This window comes from Taudactylus pleione, unplaced genomic scaffold (genome assembly GCF_031769625.1).
Source record: "Taudactylus pleione unplaced genomic scaffold, aTauple2 ptg000730l, whole genome shotgun sequence".
Lineage (NCBI taxonomy): Eukaryota > Metazoa > Chordata > Amphibia > Anura > Myobatrachidae > Taudactylus > Taudactylus pleione.
The window spans coordinates 446553-465217 of NW_028285132.1; the positions used below are offsets into that span (position 1 = coordinate 446553).

At 42.0% G+C, this 18665-nt stretch overlaps 2 protein-coding genes across 2 annotated transcripts in view; one reads left to right on the forward strand and one right to left on the reverse strand.

Annotated features, from left to right (window-relative positions):
* LOC148477270 (uncharacterized) overlaps positions 1 to 5933 on the forward strand; it is a 101039-nt gene extending 95106 nt beyond the window's left edge. Inside the window, exon 8 of the mRNA XM_088456960.1 lies at positions 4522 to 5933. Within this exon, the coding sequence (XP_088313086.1) occupies positions 4522 to 5068 (547 nt within the window). The 3' untranslated portion in view covers positions 5069 to 5933. The remainder of the gene's footprint in view (positions 1 to 4521) is intronic.
* Positions 1 to 18665, reverse strand: part of LOC148477271 (uncharacterized) — an 80192-nt gene that overhangs the window by 20097 nt on the left and 41430 nt on the right. The window lies entirely within an intron of this gene.

Genomic DNA, 18665 nt, shown 5'->3' on the forward strand with positions numbered 1-18665 from the left:
GGTATGTGACTGATATTAAGGCAGATGATACAGAGGGAGAAGAAGAGACGCATGTGACTGATATAAACGGAGAAGATATAGAGGAAGAAGAGACATATGTGATTGATATGAAGGCAGAAGATACAGAGGGAGAAGAAGAGACGCATGTGACTGATATAAACGGAGAAGATATAGAGGAAGAAGAAGAGACATATGTGATTGATATAAACGGAGAAGATATAGAGGAAGAAGAAGAGACATATGTGACTGATACGAAGGAGGGAGAAAAAGAGATGTATGTGACTGATATGAAGGAAGAAGACAAAGGGGGGGAAGAAGAGACGTATATGATGGGTGATCAGCAGTTTACGGAGGAGGAAATACCTCCTCCGTATGTCAGCACAAGTGAGTAATGAACACTTATTACCTAAAATAGTCACATACTGTATTGTCCTTGCTCAGTCACTGCTACATTCTTTTTGGTCAGTACAAACTAATGAGTGAAATGTATCTGCCCAGTGTGGAGTTAGGAGCCATCAGTTCCTATTATACTTTTACTCTCCCCCCTCATTTCATGTCACTGTGTGTTACCAGCCCAGAGATCTGACCAGTCTCCTCCCCACAGTCTCTGGTGTGTCTCATACATCAGAAGCCATCAGCCCGTATTTTACTCCTGCTCTCCCCTCACATCATGTCACTGTGTGGTACTAGCCCAGAGATCTGACCAGTCTCCTCCCCACACTCTCTGGTGTATCTCATACATCAGGAAACATCAGCCAATATTATACTCCTGCTCTCCCCCTCACATCATGTCACTGTGTGTTACCAGCCCAGAGATCTGACCAGTCTCCTCCCCACACTGTCTGGTGTATCTCATACATCAGGAGCCATCAGCTATTAGACTCCTGCTCTCCCTCTCATATCATGTCACTGTGTGTCACCAGCCTAAACATGCTGTATAGTGCACATCACAACACACGTCACATGAACTCCACCTTCTCACACCCACACAGAGCTAATGACACCTGTCATTGCACAATGGCTCCCTCCAGACTCCGTGCTTGGATGAACTGTTGTGCTTTATCTGCTGACTTGTCTCTGTATCCTGCTCTGCCTTCTGCTTTCTTCCTGTTTGTTGTTGCCTGTCTGTGCCCTGCACCATTCCCCTACCCTGTCCTGCTGCCTCCCCTGCTCTGTGCCATCATTCTGTGTTGCTCTGTCCTATCGCTCTCCTTCCCTCTCAGCGGTTATATACAGTGACTCATTGCCCTAATATAGTAACATGGCTCTGGTGGGAATACTCTCCCTGAGGATGACCAGAGGACCATATAGAGGCTGCTTTTGCTACATATATATCCACCTGGGGAACTTTGTGTAGTGTGGACGCAGTTGTTGGCAATTACCCCTCAAGTTTCCCATGTGTATGTGTGAGGGAGGTCTGGATGGGTATTGTGGTTCACCAACGTCACTGGCTAATGAGGCTTCCTGCTCTGTGATGATGGCTAGGGAACGTTACCCGGCAAAGTCTGCAGTTGGGGGGAGATATACATTGGTGATGTGCCATCTGCCTGTCCCTGGGGCTGGGTCTATGACATTAATTTATCTGTTCATTTGTAGTCTTATTTGTAGATTGTACATTTGTAAATGTAATAATGTGGTCATAGTTTGTACCCGCAAATTAAACAATGAAACAACTTCATTCATAATAGTTACACGGTGGTGTAGTGTTTAGCATTGCTGTCTTTTCACACTAAAGTCATGAGTTCAATTCAAAGCTATGGTGCTCTGTGTAGTTTGCATGTGTTTCCTCCAACCCTCCAAAAATCATACTAGTATGTTGATTGGCTTCTAATACAAGTTAACCCTTGTGTGTTTATTTATGTGTCCCTGTGGTAGGGAATATAGATTGTAAGCTCCACTGGGGCATGGAGTGATGTGAATGACTAAATATTGTTTGTAAAGCTCTTCTCAGAATGTCTGTGCTATATAAAGTGCGTCTCAGTATGTCTGTGCTATATAAAGAGCCTCTCAGTATGTCTGTGCTACATAAAGTGCGTCTCAGTATGTCTGTGCTGTATAACGTGCTTCTCAGTGTGTCTGTGCTATATAAAGAGCCTCTCAGTATGTCTGTGCTATATAAAGTGCGTCTCAGTATGTCTGTGCTATATAAAGAGCTTCTCAGTATGTCCATGCTATATAAAGTGCTTCTCAGTATGTCCGTGCTATAAAAAGTGCTTCTCAGTGTGTCTGTGCTATATAAAGTGCTTCTCATTATGTCTGTGCTATATAAAGTGTGTCTCAGTATGTCTGTGCTATATAAAGTGCTTCTCATTATGTCTGTGCTATATAAAGTGCTTCTCAGTATGTCTGTGCTATATAAAGTGCTTCTCAGTATATCCGTGCTATATAAAGTGCTTCTCAGTATGTCCGTGCTATATAAAGTGCTTCTCAGTATGTCCGTGCTATATAAAGTGCTTCTCAGTATGTCTGTGCTGTATAAAGTGCTTCTCAGTATGTCTGTGCTATATAAAGAGCTTCTCAGTATGTCTGTGCTATATAAAGAGCTTCTCAGTATGTCTGTGCTATATAAAGTGCTTCTCAGTAGGTATGTGCTATATAAAGTGCTTCTCAGTATGTCTGTGCTATATAAAGTGCTTCTCAGTGTGTCTGTGCTATATAAAGTGCTTCTCAGTGTGTCTGTGCTATATAAAGTGCTTCTCAGTGTGTCAGTGCTATATAAAATGCTTCTCAGTATGTCTGTGCTATATAAAGTGCTTCTCAGTGTGTCTGTGCTATATAAAGTGCTTCTCAGTATGTCTGTGCTATATAACGTGCTTCTCAGTATGTCTGTGCTATATAACGTGCTTCTCAGTATGTCTGTGCTATATAACGTGCTTCTCAGTATGTCTGTGCTATATAAAGTTCTTCTCAGTATGTCTGTGCTATATAAAGAGCTTCTCAGTATGTCTGTGCTGTATAACGTGCTTCTCAGTGTGTCTGTGCTATATAAAGAGCCTCTCAGTATGTCTGTGCTATATAAAGAGCCTCTCAGTATGTCTGTGCTATATAAAGTGCGTCTCAGTATGTCTGTGCTATATAAAGTGTGTCTCAGTATGTCCGTGCTATATAAAGTGCTTCTCATTATGTCCGTGCTATATAAAGTGCTTCTCATTATGTCCGTGCTATATAAAGTGCTTCTCATTATGTCCGTGCTATATAAAGTTCTTCTCAGTATGTCCGTGCTATATAAAGAGCTTCTCAGTATGTCCGTGCTATAAAAAGTGCTTCTCAGTATGTCCGTGCTATAAAAAGTGCTTCTCAGTATGTCTGTGCTGTATAAAGTGCTTCTCAGTATGTCTGTGCTGTATAAAGTGCTTCTCAGTATGTCTTTGCTATATAAAGTGCTTCTCAGTGTGTCTGTGCTATATAAAGTGCTTCTCAGAGTGTCTGTGCTATATAATGTGCTTCTCAGTGTGTCTGTGCTATATAATGTGCTTCTCAGTATGTCTGTGCTATATAAAGTGCTTCTCAGTATGTCTGTGCTATATAAAGTGCTTCTCAGAGTGTCTGTGCTATATAATCTGCTTCTCAGTGTGTCTGTGCTATATAAAGTGCTTCTCATTATGTCTGTGCTATATAAAGTGCTTCTCAGTGTGTCTGTGCTATATAAAGAGCTTCTCAGTATGTCTGTGCTATATAAAGTGCTTCTCAGTATGTCTGTGCTGTATAAAGTGCTTCTCAGTATGTCTGTGCTGTATAAAGTGCTTCTCAGTATGTCTGTGCTATATAAAGTGCTTCTCAGTGTGTCTGTGCTATATAAAGTGCTTCTCAGAGTGTCTGTGCTATATAATCTGCTTCTCAGTGTGTCTGTGCTATATAAAGTGCTTCTCATTATGTCTGTGCTATATAAAGTGCTTCTCAGTATGTCTGTGCTATATAACATGCTTCTCAGTATGTCTGTGCTATATAAAGTTCTTCTCAGTATGTCTGTGCTATATAAAGTGCTTCTCAGTGTGTCTGTGCTATATAAAGTGCTTCTCAGTATGTCTGTGCTATATAAAGTGCTTCTCAGTGTGTCTGTGCTATATAAAGTGCTTCTCATTATGTCTGTGCTATATAAAGTGCTTCTCAGTATGTCTGTGCTATATAACATGCTTCTCAGTATGTCTGTGCTACATAAAGTGCTTCTCAGTATGTCTGTGCTATATAAAGAGCTGTGAGTAATAATAATATAGTTATTGTATTTCCAGCAGATGGACGCACAAGCAGGAATGACTTGGAGGGAAATCCCGTCTTGTCTACAGATATTAAAATGGAAGATAACATCACACAGGAATCTCTAGGAGATAATCCCGTTACACTAAATTTACATCCAGTACCTCCCAGTGCAGCTATATCATCTGATCCCTCTAATTGTTACCAATGTTCTCCTGATAACCCAATTGTTACACATAGTGCAGCTTATACACCTATTAAAATATTTCCCTGTTCTGTGTGTGGGAAATGTTTTACACAGAAATCAGCTCTTGTTATACATCAGAGAAGTCACACAGGTGAGAAACCATTTCCATGCTCTGAGTGTGGGAAATGTTTTACTAACAAATCACATCTTGTTACACATTGGAAATGTCACACAGGAGAGAAACCATTTCCATGTTCTGTGTGTGGGAAATATTTTACACGAAAATCATCTCTTGTTACACATCAGAGAAGTCACACAGGTGTGAAGCCATTTCCATGTTCTGAGTGTGGGAAATGTTTTACACAGAAATCAGATCTTGTTTCGCATCAGAGACGTCACACAGGTGAGAAACCATTTTCATGCTCTGAGTGTGGGAAATGTTTTACAATGAAATCAGAACTTTTTAGACATCAGAGAAGACACACAGGTGAGAAACCATTTACATGCTCTGAGTGTGGGAAATGTTTTACATGGAAATCACAACTTGTTATACATGAGAGAAGTCACACAGGTGAGAAGCCATTTCCATGCTCTGAGTGTGGGAAATGTTTTATACAGAAATCACAACTTGTTAGACATCAGAGAAGTCACACAGGTGAGAGGTCATTTCCAGAGTGTGGGAAATAATTTACACGGAAATCACAACTTGTTAGACACAGGTGAGAGGCCATGTCAAGAGTGTGGGAAATATAGTACATGGAAATCAGATCTTGTTACACATAGGAGATATCACACAGGTGAGAAACTATTTCTATGCTCTGAGTGTGGAAAACGTTTTACACATAAATCAAACCTTGTTTGACATCAGCTGTGACACAGGAGAAAAGTATTTCTATGAGCTTATACAAAACAGGGCGGTAGCAACACTCCAATCACACAGTATATTAACATTTGAAGTTATTCCTCTGCAGATAATTGGGATGTGTGTCATTAATATAAAAAGAGGAGGGTGTACAGCATTAGGGAAATTTAAACTACAAATTATTATTGGGCTTAATAAAGATGCATTAAAATGTACAATATTTACTATGAACACTCCCAGAGGTGATGACAGACTTCGCCATCTGTGCCCTCAGGTGGTGATCTGGATAGACCAGAACAACTTCACCTGCTTCTACCGACCACCTAGATATATGTTATAATCCTCTGCATGACTTCACTCATCTGATTTTCAACCTTTTGTTTATCTATGTGCGTGTGTGTATATATGTACCCTTCAGCTAGTGTGTGTGTGTATATATATATATATATATATATATATATATAATACATGGACTGAAGTCCGGCACTCCCTGTGTTCAATTCAATCACTTCAAACGCTGCGGTGCACTCCTAGGATGTTAACATCCAAATATAGAAAAGCAAAAGAAGGTGGCACTATATATATATAGAAAAGCAAAAGAAGGTGGCACTCTGCAGTCTTTCCAATAGCATGAAAAAGGTTAAATCTTTATTCCGACGTTTCGAGGGACAGCCCCTCGTCTTCAGGGATACATACACAATGAAAGGCTGTAGCACAGCCATATATATACAAACATAGACATATGTCTATGTTTGTATATATACGGCTGTGCTATAGCCTTTCTTTTGCTTTTATATATATATATATATATATATATATATGTATATATAAAAGTTTTATTATGTGATGTCATCCAAATCCATCCAGTGGCATACTGAGAACAGGCTCTCTGAGTCAATGTTCTACCCAGCGTACACCAACGGGAGGCCCGACTGGGGCCCTAACCCCCTAGTATGTCTTCTGGGATCCAAAGTTACCATTCTGTGAAGTTTTCATCCAAATTATGTGATGTCATCCAAATCCATCCAGTGGAAGGTCCAGAACAGGCTCCCTTGGTTAAAGTTGTGCCCGACGCACTCAGCTGTCACCAGGACCCTAATTTAGAGAATTTAGAGGTTGGGGTATGGAGATTAGAATCTCCCCTCTTTCAGCCCCTGCTTCCATCGCACCTTCTGCACCGTTCACACCCACACTTCTCCCTGCCTGCTTCCCTCTATCACCCCCCTGCCCTTCTCACTAACTGATTCCCTCTCACACCCTACACCACTAACTGCCTGTTTACCTCTCTCATCCCCTGCCGCTCTCTCTAACAGATTCCCTCTCACACCCTCCCCTTTCTCTGTTTTACTCTGACCTCACTATGCTGAAACAAAACCTGGAGCATTGTGTCCCGGCTGCTGTGCAGTTTAAAGTCAGGACCGGCCGTCAGCCAATCCTGGCTCGTGGACCGGCTCAGGCTGCCAATCAAAAGAAGGAGGCTTTTTAAATACAGTGCCGACAGTAAGCCAATAAGAAGCTGCCACTTGGCTTCTCATTGGCTGGCAGTCTGCAAGACGCCTTTGGCCGGTTGGCCAGTGCTTTCTTTAAATTGCATTGCAGCTGGAACCCGATGCTCCCAGCTCTGTACCAGCACCACCACCAATTGAGATGTGTCCCCAGCGGGACACATCTCCAGACAATGCCACTGCTGTTCCAGGGCTGGGATCCCATACTCCATCCCAGGGCTGGTACATTCTCTACTGTGGCAAATAGGAAGTGGCGGAATGTCATGCCACCCCACTTCCACCACTGTGTGTGTATATATTGTGATAGGATCACTGGTAAAGTGTTCAGTGGTAGATACATTTGTCCTAGGTTTTTGACCTGTGTTCTAAAAGTCTGCAGTGAAGCAGATTTGAGTGTCGGCTTTTTGAAAAACCGGTTTGGGTCATGGGGGTGTGGATGTGAGGAGAGGGAGGGCTCCATCCACAGGCCACTCCAGTTTTTGGCCTGTTAGTAGGCTCATTACGGTCTGCACCTGGAACTGGCTGATATAGGCTGTGTGAGATTGTAAGCTAGTGTCTCATACCTGGGAGAGCAAGCAGACTGGCTGGCTCAGAGACACTTGGTGAAAAATACCTGTAAGTTTTGTGCATACCCTTGTGTTGATGGTGGAGGCAGTAGGCCCCACTATTTCATTAGAGAGGGAACCTCTTGTCTAGTTAGCGCCCAGACGGGCTAGCGTTTACTTTTATGCTTTGTTTTTCCTTTTACGTTGCACAATAAAGACGTGCCAACCAGCTAGTACGAGACCCCAGACTGGTGTACTATTTTTCCGGCTGCTGTGTGTGTGAAGAGGGAGTCCATCTACCCCAGGAGAGGGACCCCTAATCCGGTCGTATTACAATATATATATATATATATATATAAAGAGAAAATGTTCTGCACAAGTTGGGGCCAGGGAGACTGCTCTGTACAGATGTGCCCAACTAGTGTGTTGTCAATGGCGCTACGCATAGTGCGAGGCACACTCCCGTGGTCAGAGATGTGCATGCAAGCGCGCCATCAGAGAAATAAATGGTGCACACTGCGATCGCTCCATAGCGTGCCATAACGTGGGGAATAGCATGGTGCATGTATGTGGCGCGATCAGCTACAATGAACCTGGACGCATCTGTATTTTCCAGTGCTCTGCTGAACCTATGCAACATTGATAGTGTATTCTGATGTCACTGCCGTGACAAAGCTCCTGGGTGGGACAGAAACATTGGGGCATGATATGTACATGTGATTTTGGTTTTTGTTTGGACAATAAATGCACTGTTATATTAGTCTGGTGAGTGCCATAATTTCTGTACAGAATCTGTGTGTGTGTGTGTGTGTGTGTGTGTGTGTGTGTGTGTGTGTGTGTGTATCTATATATATATATATATATATATATATATATACTGTATCTATAAAATTGTATGGCTTGCAAAAGTATTTGGCCATGGAAAATAATTGATAATAAAAGACAAAATGTAGTGAAATTATGAAAATATTCATAATAATGTTTCACGTGATATTATAGCTAAACATTAACATTTATTATATCTAATTATATAAATTGTATAACAAATTTCAGATTAAATTTGACTTTCATTAATGTGTCCTCCTTTGGTGCGTTTCACTGCTTCACATGATTTGGGCATTCGAGACACCAACTTTTCTAAAGTTTGCTAAGTTCTGCCTTTCCAAGCCTCGTTCAGGCATTCCCATAAGTTTTCAGTATTTTTTGGAGCCATTCCACTAACTTTCATATCTAATTCATCCCAGAGTTTCTTAATTGAGATCAGGTGACGTAGGAGGCAGGGATTGAGATCAGGTGACTGAGGAGACAAGGATTGAGATCAGGTGACTGAGGAAGCAAGAATTGAGATCAGGTGACTGAGGAGACAAGGATTGAGATCAGGTGACTAAGGAAGCAAGAATTGAGATCAGGTGACGTAGGAGGCAGGGATTGAGAATAGGTGACTGAGGAGACAAGGATTGAGATCAGGTGACTGAGGAGACAAGGATTGAGATCAGGTGACTAAGGAAGCAAGAATTGAGATCAGGTGACTGAGGAGGCAGGGATTGAGATCAGGTGATTTAGGTAGCAGGAATTAAGATCATGTGACTGAGGAAAGGATTGAGATCATGTGACTGAGGAGGAAAGGATTGAGATCAGGTGACTGAGGAGGCAGGGATTGAGATCAGGTGACTGAGGAGGAAAGGATTGAGATCAGGTGACTGAGGAGGAAAGGATTGAGATCAGGTGACTGAGGAGGAAAGGATTGAGATCAGGTGACTGAGGAGGAAAGGATTGAGATCATGTGACTGAGGAGGAAAGGATTGAGATCAGGTGACTGAGGAGGCAATGACATAATTTGTAGAACTTTCTGCTTTACTTTTTAAACAACAGATACACAGTTTAGATGTGTTCTTAGTGTTATTATGTTGTTGCATGATGAACCCCTTTGCAATATTTCGAGTTCCACTCGGTACAGCGTGATGTACTAAAATACTGTGGTATTGTTTCTTAACCATAGTTGTTATTTTCATTAAATCTCTGATCTTTCCTCCACAAAAACTACCCCAAATCTCGACATGACCACCACCCTGTTTATCTGTATGACTTATACAATTATCTAACACACGTTCTCTGACCAGTCTTCAAACCTACTGACGTCTTCTGGTTCTGAAAGGCTCAAATTTGGACTTGTCTGTCCAAAATACTTTTTTCCACTGATTCAGTGTCCAATACCGCGGTTTTACTTTATTTTCAGGCCTCAACAACTGTTTTCTGCAAACTATGTGACCATTTAGACCTATATTATGCTGGCGTCTTTTAACTGTATCAACTGATACTGGAGCTTGTCTAATTTTATTGCGTTCTTTGATTTCAGCTGCTGGGAATATTGAGTTTCGCTTACTCATTACAATAATTATTTCTTCGGGGTCCACAGGGATACCATGGGGAATATTATGGTTGGAAGAGCAGGCACCAAATACTGTAGTTAAAGCTTTAGCTCCCAAAATACTCCGGTTCCTCCTCCATATATACCCCGTCAGTTTGTTGTTTGGTGCGGCAGGATTCAGACGCACCTTTGTAACAGGAGGACTGCTTAGAGGTAGGCGCTCCCCTGGCAGCTCCTCCCCCGACCCATACGCAGTCCCTATGAGGATTTCATGTGTCTGGGTTGCTTCATCTACCGTCCACGTGTATGAGACGCTCATGGTCCATGCATTGCACCCAGTAGCTGTGGTCTCATGAAGGTCTGGGTCAGTCTCCCTTTATACCTCTCCCTTGGTTAAGGTTTACAGTGCTCTATGTCCTACAATTCCTTTGCATTGCTGTAGTGCAGTGATTCCCAACCTCGGTCCTCAAGGCACACTAACAGTCCTGGTATTAGTGATATCCATGTTTCAGCACAGGTGGTTAAATTAAAATAACTGAGGTACTAATTGTCACCTGTGCTCAAGTAGGCTATCCTTAAAACATGGACTTAGTGTGCCTTGAAGACCGTGGTTCGGAACCCCTGCTGTAGTGGATTTAGAGCCAATTGTAATTATATTACATGTGCATTGTAAGTGACTGTTTGCTGCTGACTGATACTTTTTTATTATTTCTATCTGTCAATTATAACTTATTTCTTTCTGTAGTACTTCACATTAATTGAGATTTTGTGAAGACTGTCCCATAACTTTGCAATTTTGCATTTACTTTGACTATGTCAAAAGATAAGGCAGAGGGGGAGCCACCTATGCTGGTTTCTGTAAGAGTGTTCTGGTGTAAGATTGTTCTTCCTTCTCTTTCCTTCTCCTGCCTTTAGGCTTGTTAACTAAACTGAAGACCTATGGCTAGGGGTGGGGTATATATGGAGGAGGACCCAGGGCATTCTGGGAGCTAAAGCTTTAGCCGTTTGGTGCCTTATCTTCCAACCATAATATACCCCATGGTATCCCTGTGGACCCTATGGACCTCAATGAAAAGGAGTTATCTAGGTAAGTCTACCATAACTCTATATTGTCACGACCAGGGTTTCTCGGAATGCCGGTCGGCAGGTAATACCTGTGAGGACACTATGGCGAGGGGCGTCTGGCGGGGTGCATTGGCTGTGCGTGGTCCTGTGTGGGCACTGGGTATTTAAGGGAGTGCCAAGCTTCCTTTCATTAACAGTGCAACGTGTTTCTCAGCGAGAGCTGAGAGAGAGTTCCTGTGCTCACTTACCTGCCTGTTGGAATCATTAACTAAGCCTGCTTCACCCTGCCTGTTCCAGCCCCGCTGGATTCTCCTACATCCTCCATTGCCTCTCCCTTGCCTGAGTACCTGTGTCAGCTGTTACCCTGCACCTTGCCTCCACTTGCATTTCCACTGGATAATATTTCCTCAGCCTGCACTTCATTTCAATCTCACAAAACCTGGAATACTGGACTGCCTTCTGTCTATCACTACCTGAACTTTTTCCCATTGCCTCACTACAGTTCCCAAGTGCACTTTAGTGCTATGCCTGGACTTTTTGTTTTGCCACATTCATGTCTGTTAAGCCACTCATTAAAAGCTACACATTTACTTTTAAACCTGCTTCAGTGTCTGCTCCTATTACCACCCCGGGTTCACAACAAAACCAGAACCTCACATATATTTATCTTCCCTTTTAGGGGGCAGTTAAAGTTGATATTCATTAAGATAGAGCAATATAAGTAACCATATAAGCTTTGCATGCTAGTGTATGTATGTATGTATATATATATATATGAATCCAAATGGTCCGACACACCCAATACAGTATTAGAGATATATATATATATATATATATATATACACTACCGTACAAAAGTTTGGGGTCACCCAGACAATTTCGTGTTTTACATAAAAACTGACTTATTTTTCAAATGAGCTGCACAATGAATAGAAGATATAGTCAAGACATTGGCAAGGTTAGAAATAATGATTTTTATTTGAAATAATAATTTTGTCCTTCAAACTTTGCTTTCATCAAAGAATGCTCCTTTTGCAGCAATTACAGCATTGCTGACTTTTGGCATTCTAGCTGTTAATTTGTTGAGGTAATCTGAAGAAATTTCACCCCACGCTTCCTGAAGCCCCGCTCACAAGTTGGATTGGCTTGATGGGCACTTAATGCGTACCATATGGTCAAGCTGCTCCCACAACAGCTCAATGGGGTTGAGATCTGGTGACTGCACTGGCCACTCCGTTACAGACAGAATACCAGCTGCCTGCTTCTTCCCTAAATAGACGAGGCCATTGACCTGTTGGAGGAGGAAATTGGCTCCAATCAAGCGCTGTCCACAGGGTATGGCGTTGCAAAATGGAGTGATAGCTTTCCTTATTCAAAATCCCTTTAACCTTGTACAAATCTCCCACTTTACCAGAACCCAAGCAGCCCCAGACCATCTCATTACCTCCACCATACTTGACAGATGGTGTCAGGCACTCTTCCAGCATCTTTTCACTTGTTCTGCATCTCACAAATGTTCTTCTGTGTGATCCAAACACCTCAAGCTTTGATTTGTCTGTCCATAACACTTTTTTCCAATCTTCCTCTGTCCAATGTCTGTGTTCTTTTGCCCATATTAATCTTTTCCTTTTATTGGCCAGTCTCAGATATGGCTTTTTCTTTGCCACTCTGCCTAGAAGGCCAGTATCCCGGAGTCGCCTTTTCACTGTAGATGTTGACACTGGCGTTTTGCGGGTACCATTTAATGAAGCTGCCAGTTGAGGACTTGTGAGGCGTCTATTTCTCAAACTAGATACTCTAATGTACTTGTCTTCTTGCACAGTTGTGCACCGGGGCCTCCCACTTCTCTTTCTACTCTGGTTAGAGCCTGTTTGTGCTGTTCTGTGAAGGTAGTAGTACACACCGTAGTAGGAAATGTTCAGTTTCTTGGCAATTTCTCTCATGGAATAGCTTTCAGTTCTAAGAACAAGAATAGACTGTCAAGTTTCACATGAAAGTTCTCTTTTTTTGGCCATTTAGAGAGTATAATCGAACCCACAAATTTGATGCTCCACATACTCAACTAGCTCAAAGGAAGGCCAGTTTCATAGCTTCTCTAATGAGCAAACCCGTTTTCAGCTGTGCTAACATAATTGCACAAGAACACTGGAGTGATGGTTGCTGAAAATGGGCCTATATACAGCTATGTAGATATTCCTTTAAAAAACAGACATTTGCAGCTAGTATAGTCATTTACCACAATAACAATGTATAGAGTGTATTTCTGATTCATTTAATGTTATCTTTATTGAAAAAAACAGTGCTTTTCTTTCACAAATAAGGAAATTTCTAAGTGATTCCAAACTTTTGAACGGTAGCGTGTGTGTGTGTGTGTGTGTATATATATATATATATATATATATAAAGAGAGTTGGGTGGGCAGCACTACTCCCGTCAACTTGTAGTAAAGCTTAGGCCCCAGGTTTGTTTGGTCAATTTTTCAGAGCTATATCATAGAGTTCTCTCATCAAGATACATAGCATGAGACACCTTTTATAGCAACACCACAACTGATCAGACGCCGGCAGTTTGTCACTGAGGGGTGTGTGTGTGTATATATATATAAATGTCCAAGTAGTGAATGGCACTCCCACGTAATGTATAGCAGCCTGGGTGCCCTCTGTGGATAGTCAGAAACTATCCCAATGTACCACATCAATCAGTGGCACTCCAAAAGAATTCACAGAAATGCAGGTTAGTATCACCGTTTCGATGCTCTAATGCATCGTTTCCAAGATTACAAAATACATCTGTTGAATCGTAAATAAACCTTTAATACATTCCAGCCTATAAACCTCTAAGATTCACCTGCCTAGAACCTCTAAGACAAAACCTGCCTATACCTTCTAAAACCACAAGATGTCACTAATTAGCGCTGTGTTTAATTATACCTTTAACAAAACTCTAAGACAGTTGAATAGCGGTCCAACGCGCTAAAGATTATTATTCAGGTAAGAGTACAGATGTTACCACGCTATGATCCAACAATGAGCGCAAAATAAATTGTACAAATATTATGTCATAAGGTACAGCCAATACATACGCGTGGGACCAGGTACCGGCATCAATAATGAGACCACCGTCGAACAGCATAACAGGAACACTGCAGACTGGCATCTTGTTTCAGAGTACTCACATATATACCCGTACTGGGATAAGCAATACAATAGAACACTTTGGCAGGTTCTCATTGGTTCCTCTTCTTGCTTCTTCCGTTACGGTACAATTCATAGGTCAGTGCAAAGACACAACCCAGCCTCTAACAGCCTGATTGTGTTCACCTTCCCGCTGCATAATAAATCTAATCTAACTATGGCATACAACATTTCAAGAAGTTATTCTCTCTAACATTCATATTTCATAGCTGCATGTTCTGATCTTCTCACCGATGCCACCGGAACGCTGTGGGAACAAAGTAGATCAGTACGGCACCAAACACGGTCCAATTGTCATTTACTAAGCCATAGTTACAGAAAACATTCATTTCTTTATATGCTAGCATTGCGACTAAACCAAGTAATAATTATCCTTTTTGCGTTATGGGACCATTGCTTTTAAATGTATGTATGCGGGGAGAAACAGCACTGAATTGTGTTGTGCGTCTGAGGATCAGTGGGGCACTCAGCGAGCAGCACTAAGCTGGAAGGGCATCTATGTGTGTGTGTGGCCATGCCAGTATGATTTTGGGAAGGATCACTATAAAGCTTACTGTGTTCTGTTTAACATTGTGTGTATGAGTTGCAGGGAATTTTGCTACTTTTCAAATATAGTCTGTGTGTGATATCATACACGTAAGTCCATGCATGATGGGCCACATGCACATACATATATATATATATATATATGCACACACACATATATATATATATATATATATATATATATATATACACAAGCACACATGTATTTTTCTGATGTTTTTAAACTGCAATTGCAAAATGTGTTTATACAGTGAATTTAGTTCTCATACAGGGTGGAGGCTCCCAGCAGTGCAGTCGGAGCCCCACTCTTTATTCTGCTTGTTTTGGTTGTGGGGATGGTGTGTAGCTCCATAGCTAGGCTACATTACAATTGCCACAGCTCATATATTCTTAAGTAAAAATGCTCATAGCACCACAGTATATTGTGTCGTGTTATGGTATAGGGATTTTCTCCAGGATGGGCTTTGTATAGGATTCCAAATGCTAATAAGTTAGTGTTTATGTGTTAAACACTGTCTGCATGCATTTGAGGGAAGGCTGACTATCTATTTTTTTTTTACAAAATAGTGCTGTGAGATTTTATCATGTTGGGAAGTTATTTTTATGTGTGCTGAAAACTTTCAGTATGTGTTGGGGAAGATTATTAAAAAGCTGTTCGTGTTACTTTTTAGCAACTTTGTGTGCTGAATAGCTAAATTGCGACTTTTTAGCAATATGGCGCTGTGTTGGTATTATGTATTTTTGGCAAGATGGCGCTGTGTAAGCTTTCTTTTTCTAAAATGGAGTCTTGCTGCCATTCGCAAGATGGTGTCTTTCAGGTTTTCTAGATTGCAAACAGATTCTGTCTTACCCAATTATCCGGTTTCGACAGTCCACCCTTTGATAGCCAATCAAGCGCTATCACAACCTATTCTGAATCTGTTTAGCCATGCATGAGAATATACCGTTCAATGTTATTATGGTATGACACAGTGTGGTCATTTGAACCATTCAGATAATGCATCTCTGGGAGGGACATAAAACTGCCCTCATACGCACACCGCGGATCCTTAAGGGATCATAGGAAAGATGTGGGGATGTACCTATCCTATAAGGGGAGCCTTGAAAGGGGTTGGGACTGCATTACCTAAGATGACTTAAAACAACATAAACATTATATCCATACACGACCACTCAAACTCAGGCTACATTGTTATACACTACATCATAACTCAGGATTGTAATACAGTTCTTCCTTAGTATTGTTGTTCATATTTTCACAACAATTTACTGTACTGAAATTGGACCGGCACTCCGCTGGTTTGGTATAGCACTCCTCCTCTCGATTTCACTCCATTACACCAGCATCAGCTCCCGCCTCCTCCATCTATCCTCCGTCACAAGAACCAGGAATCTCCAGATAAACCAATCATGATGGAAATTCTGAAAGAAGAGTACACACATGAACACAGCAGAACGGTTCTTTTGCTGTGACACTGATCTACAATTTTCTTTTAGCTCAGGTTTCTCACTGTCACCTTTTAATTTTTCCGGAACAGGTTTGCAATTGCCAGATCCTCATTATTTGCTTCAACTCTGCCCTGCTTCTCCACCGGTTGATTAACCTTTCTGAGTGGCATGGACCCAGGTGTCTCTCTCGGCCACCTTCAAGGATGTGGCACTCGTCAACAGCACCTGGTACGGCCCCTCCCATCGATCTATTAGGCAACCTGAGCGTAAAAAATTTCGGACCATAACATATTCTCCAGGTTTGACATCATGACAGTTTATCTCTGGCATATCGGGTGACAACAATTTAAATTTCTGCTGTTGCTGCAACTGTTTGCTCATTGTTATAAGATACTTAACAGTGACCTCGCTGTTACTCTTCACATCTTTCTGTGGGCTTATAATTAAATGAGGTTGTCTACCAAACAGTATTTCAAATGGGGACAGATTAAGTGGAGGCCTAGGAGTGGTCCTTATGCTATGTAGGACCAAAGGTAGTGCTTCTGGCCATGCTAGTCCAGTCTCAGCCATGATCTTACTTAATTTGTTTTTAATAGTGCCGTTCACTCTCTCCACCTTGGCACTGGCTTGGGGTCGATATGGGGTGTGGAGTTTGCTATCAATACCCATCAATTTACACATTATCTGGAAGACGTCCCCGGTGAAATGGGTACCCCTATCACTTTCAATCATTCTAGGGATACCATACCTGCATACAAATTCCTGTACAATCTTTTTAGCAGTGAATACAGCAGTATTAGTGGCCGCTGGGTATGCCTCTACCCAATTAGAAAATACATCGGTTCAAACTAACACATACTTGAGATTCCTGCAGGGTGGTAATTGGATGAAATCAATTTGTACTACCTGGAAAGGACCGTCAGTCGGGGGAATGTGGGATGGTTCATTAGGGATCGTTTTCCCTATGTTCTTCCTCAAACAGGTCAGACAGGACATTGCTCTCTTTTCTGCTTGTGAAGAAAAACCCGGTGCGTACCAATATGCCTTCACTAACTTACACATACCTTGTTTTCCCAAGTGAGTCAGTCCGTGCGCTGCCTCTGCCAGGCTTGGGTAATACACCTTAGGTGCCACCGGCTTACCTTGTCCGTCCCTCCAGAGTCCAGAGGGCTCTTGCCCACATCCCTTAGACTTCCAGGTTGCTTTCTCTTGGGTAGAACACAAATTTTGCATCTCAATTAATTTCTGCATGTCAACTGTTTGGAAAACCATTACTTGTTCTATGGGTACATTTGTTTTTAAACCTGCTGCCCACTTGTCAGCTTCATCCGCCCTGTTGTTGCCCAATTATACCGGATCTTCCTCACATGTGTGGGCTTTACACTTTCATTTTGGGCAACTGAATTGCTTTTAATAATCCTTTTATGTGTCTGGAATGTGCGACTGGTGTGCCTGCTGCTGTCATAAAAATTCTCAGACGCCATAGAGCTCCGAAATCGCGAACCACCCCGAACGCATACCTAGAGTCTGTTTAAATGTTAGCAGATTTGCATGCTGCCAATTCTCAGTGCTACTAAGCACTCAGTGCTAGTGCACACGCTCTTCTCAGTGCTACTAACTCTGCCACTTGGGCTGAGTGAGGAGGACCAAGAGGTTCAGCTTCTATGATGTCTGTGTCATCTACAACAGCATAACCTGTACATAACTCACCTGTGTCCGTTTGTCTATGGCAACTTCCATCTGTGTAAAATGTCACATCTGCATTCTCTAAAGGTATGTCACGTATGTCAGGTCTAGCGGTAAAGGTCTGGTTAAGATAATCCATACAATCATGCATATCAATACCTTTGCAAAACTCACTTTCTACCAGAGACTCATCCTCCACCCTTTGTGCATTCTTATGCACATACAGTAAGTACGTTGCTGGATTTAATGTATTACACTGCTTTATAGTGATGTTTGAGGGTGCTATTAGAGCTAGTTCCCATTTGGTGAATCTAGCTGAGGATACGTGTCTGGTTTGGGCAGAGTTCAACAGGGCAGACACAGCATGTGGGGTATAGACAATCATATCATGGCCTAATACCACATCCTCACTTTTGCTGACCAATAGAGCCATTGCTGCTACACTTCTCAAACAGGTTGGGAGTGATCTCGCCACAGTGTCCAATTGTGCACTGTAATATGCTACGGGCCTACTGGCATCCCCATGTTTTTGTGTAAGGACACCTGCAGCACAACCATCAGCTTCCGTACAATACAAATCAAAGGTTTTTCATAATCAGGTATTCCCAATGCAGGAGCTCTTGTCAGACTATCCTTAAGATTAAGGAAAGCCTGTTCTGATTCCTCTGTGTGTATGACACGATCGGGCTTTGAGGAAGAGACTAATTCCTGTAAAGGTAAGGCCAAAATAGAAAACCCTGGTATCCACATTCTACAGTATCCACACATTCCCAAGAAGGTACGAATTTGCTGTTGATTCTGCGGCAGTGTCATGTTTTGTATAGCCTGGATTCTATCTGTAGTGAGATGTCGCAGCCCCTGGGTTAGGCAGTGTCCCAAGTATTTAACTCTGGATTGGCACGGCTGTAGTTTGTCCTTAGCAACCTTGTGTCCTGTTTGCGAGAGATGAAGCAACAAAAGTTTAGTATCATTCAAACATGACAAACGAGTCAGAACATAGCAATAAATCATCTACATATTGAATTAGAACAGATCCATTGGCGGGTTGAAAAGACTGTAAACAA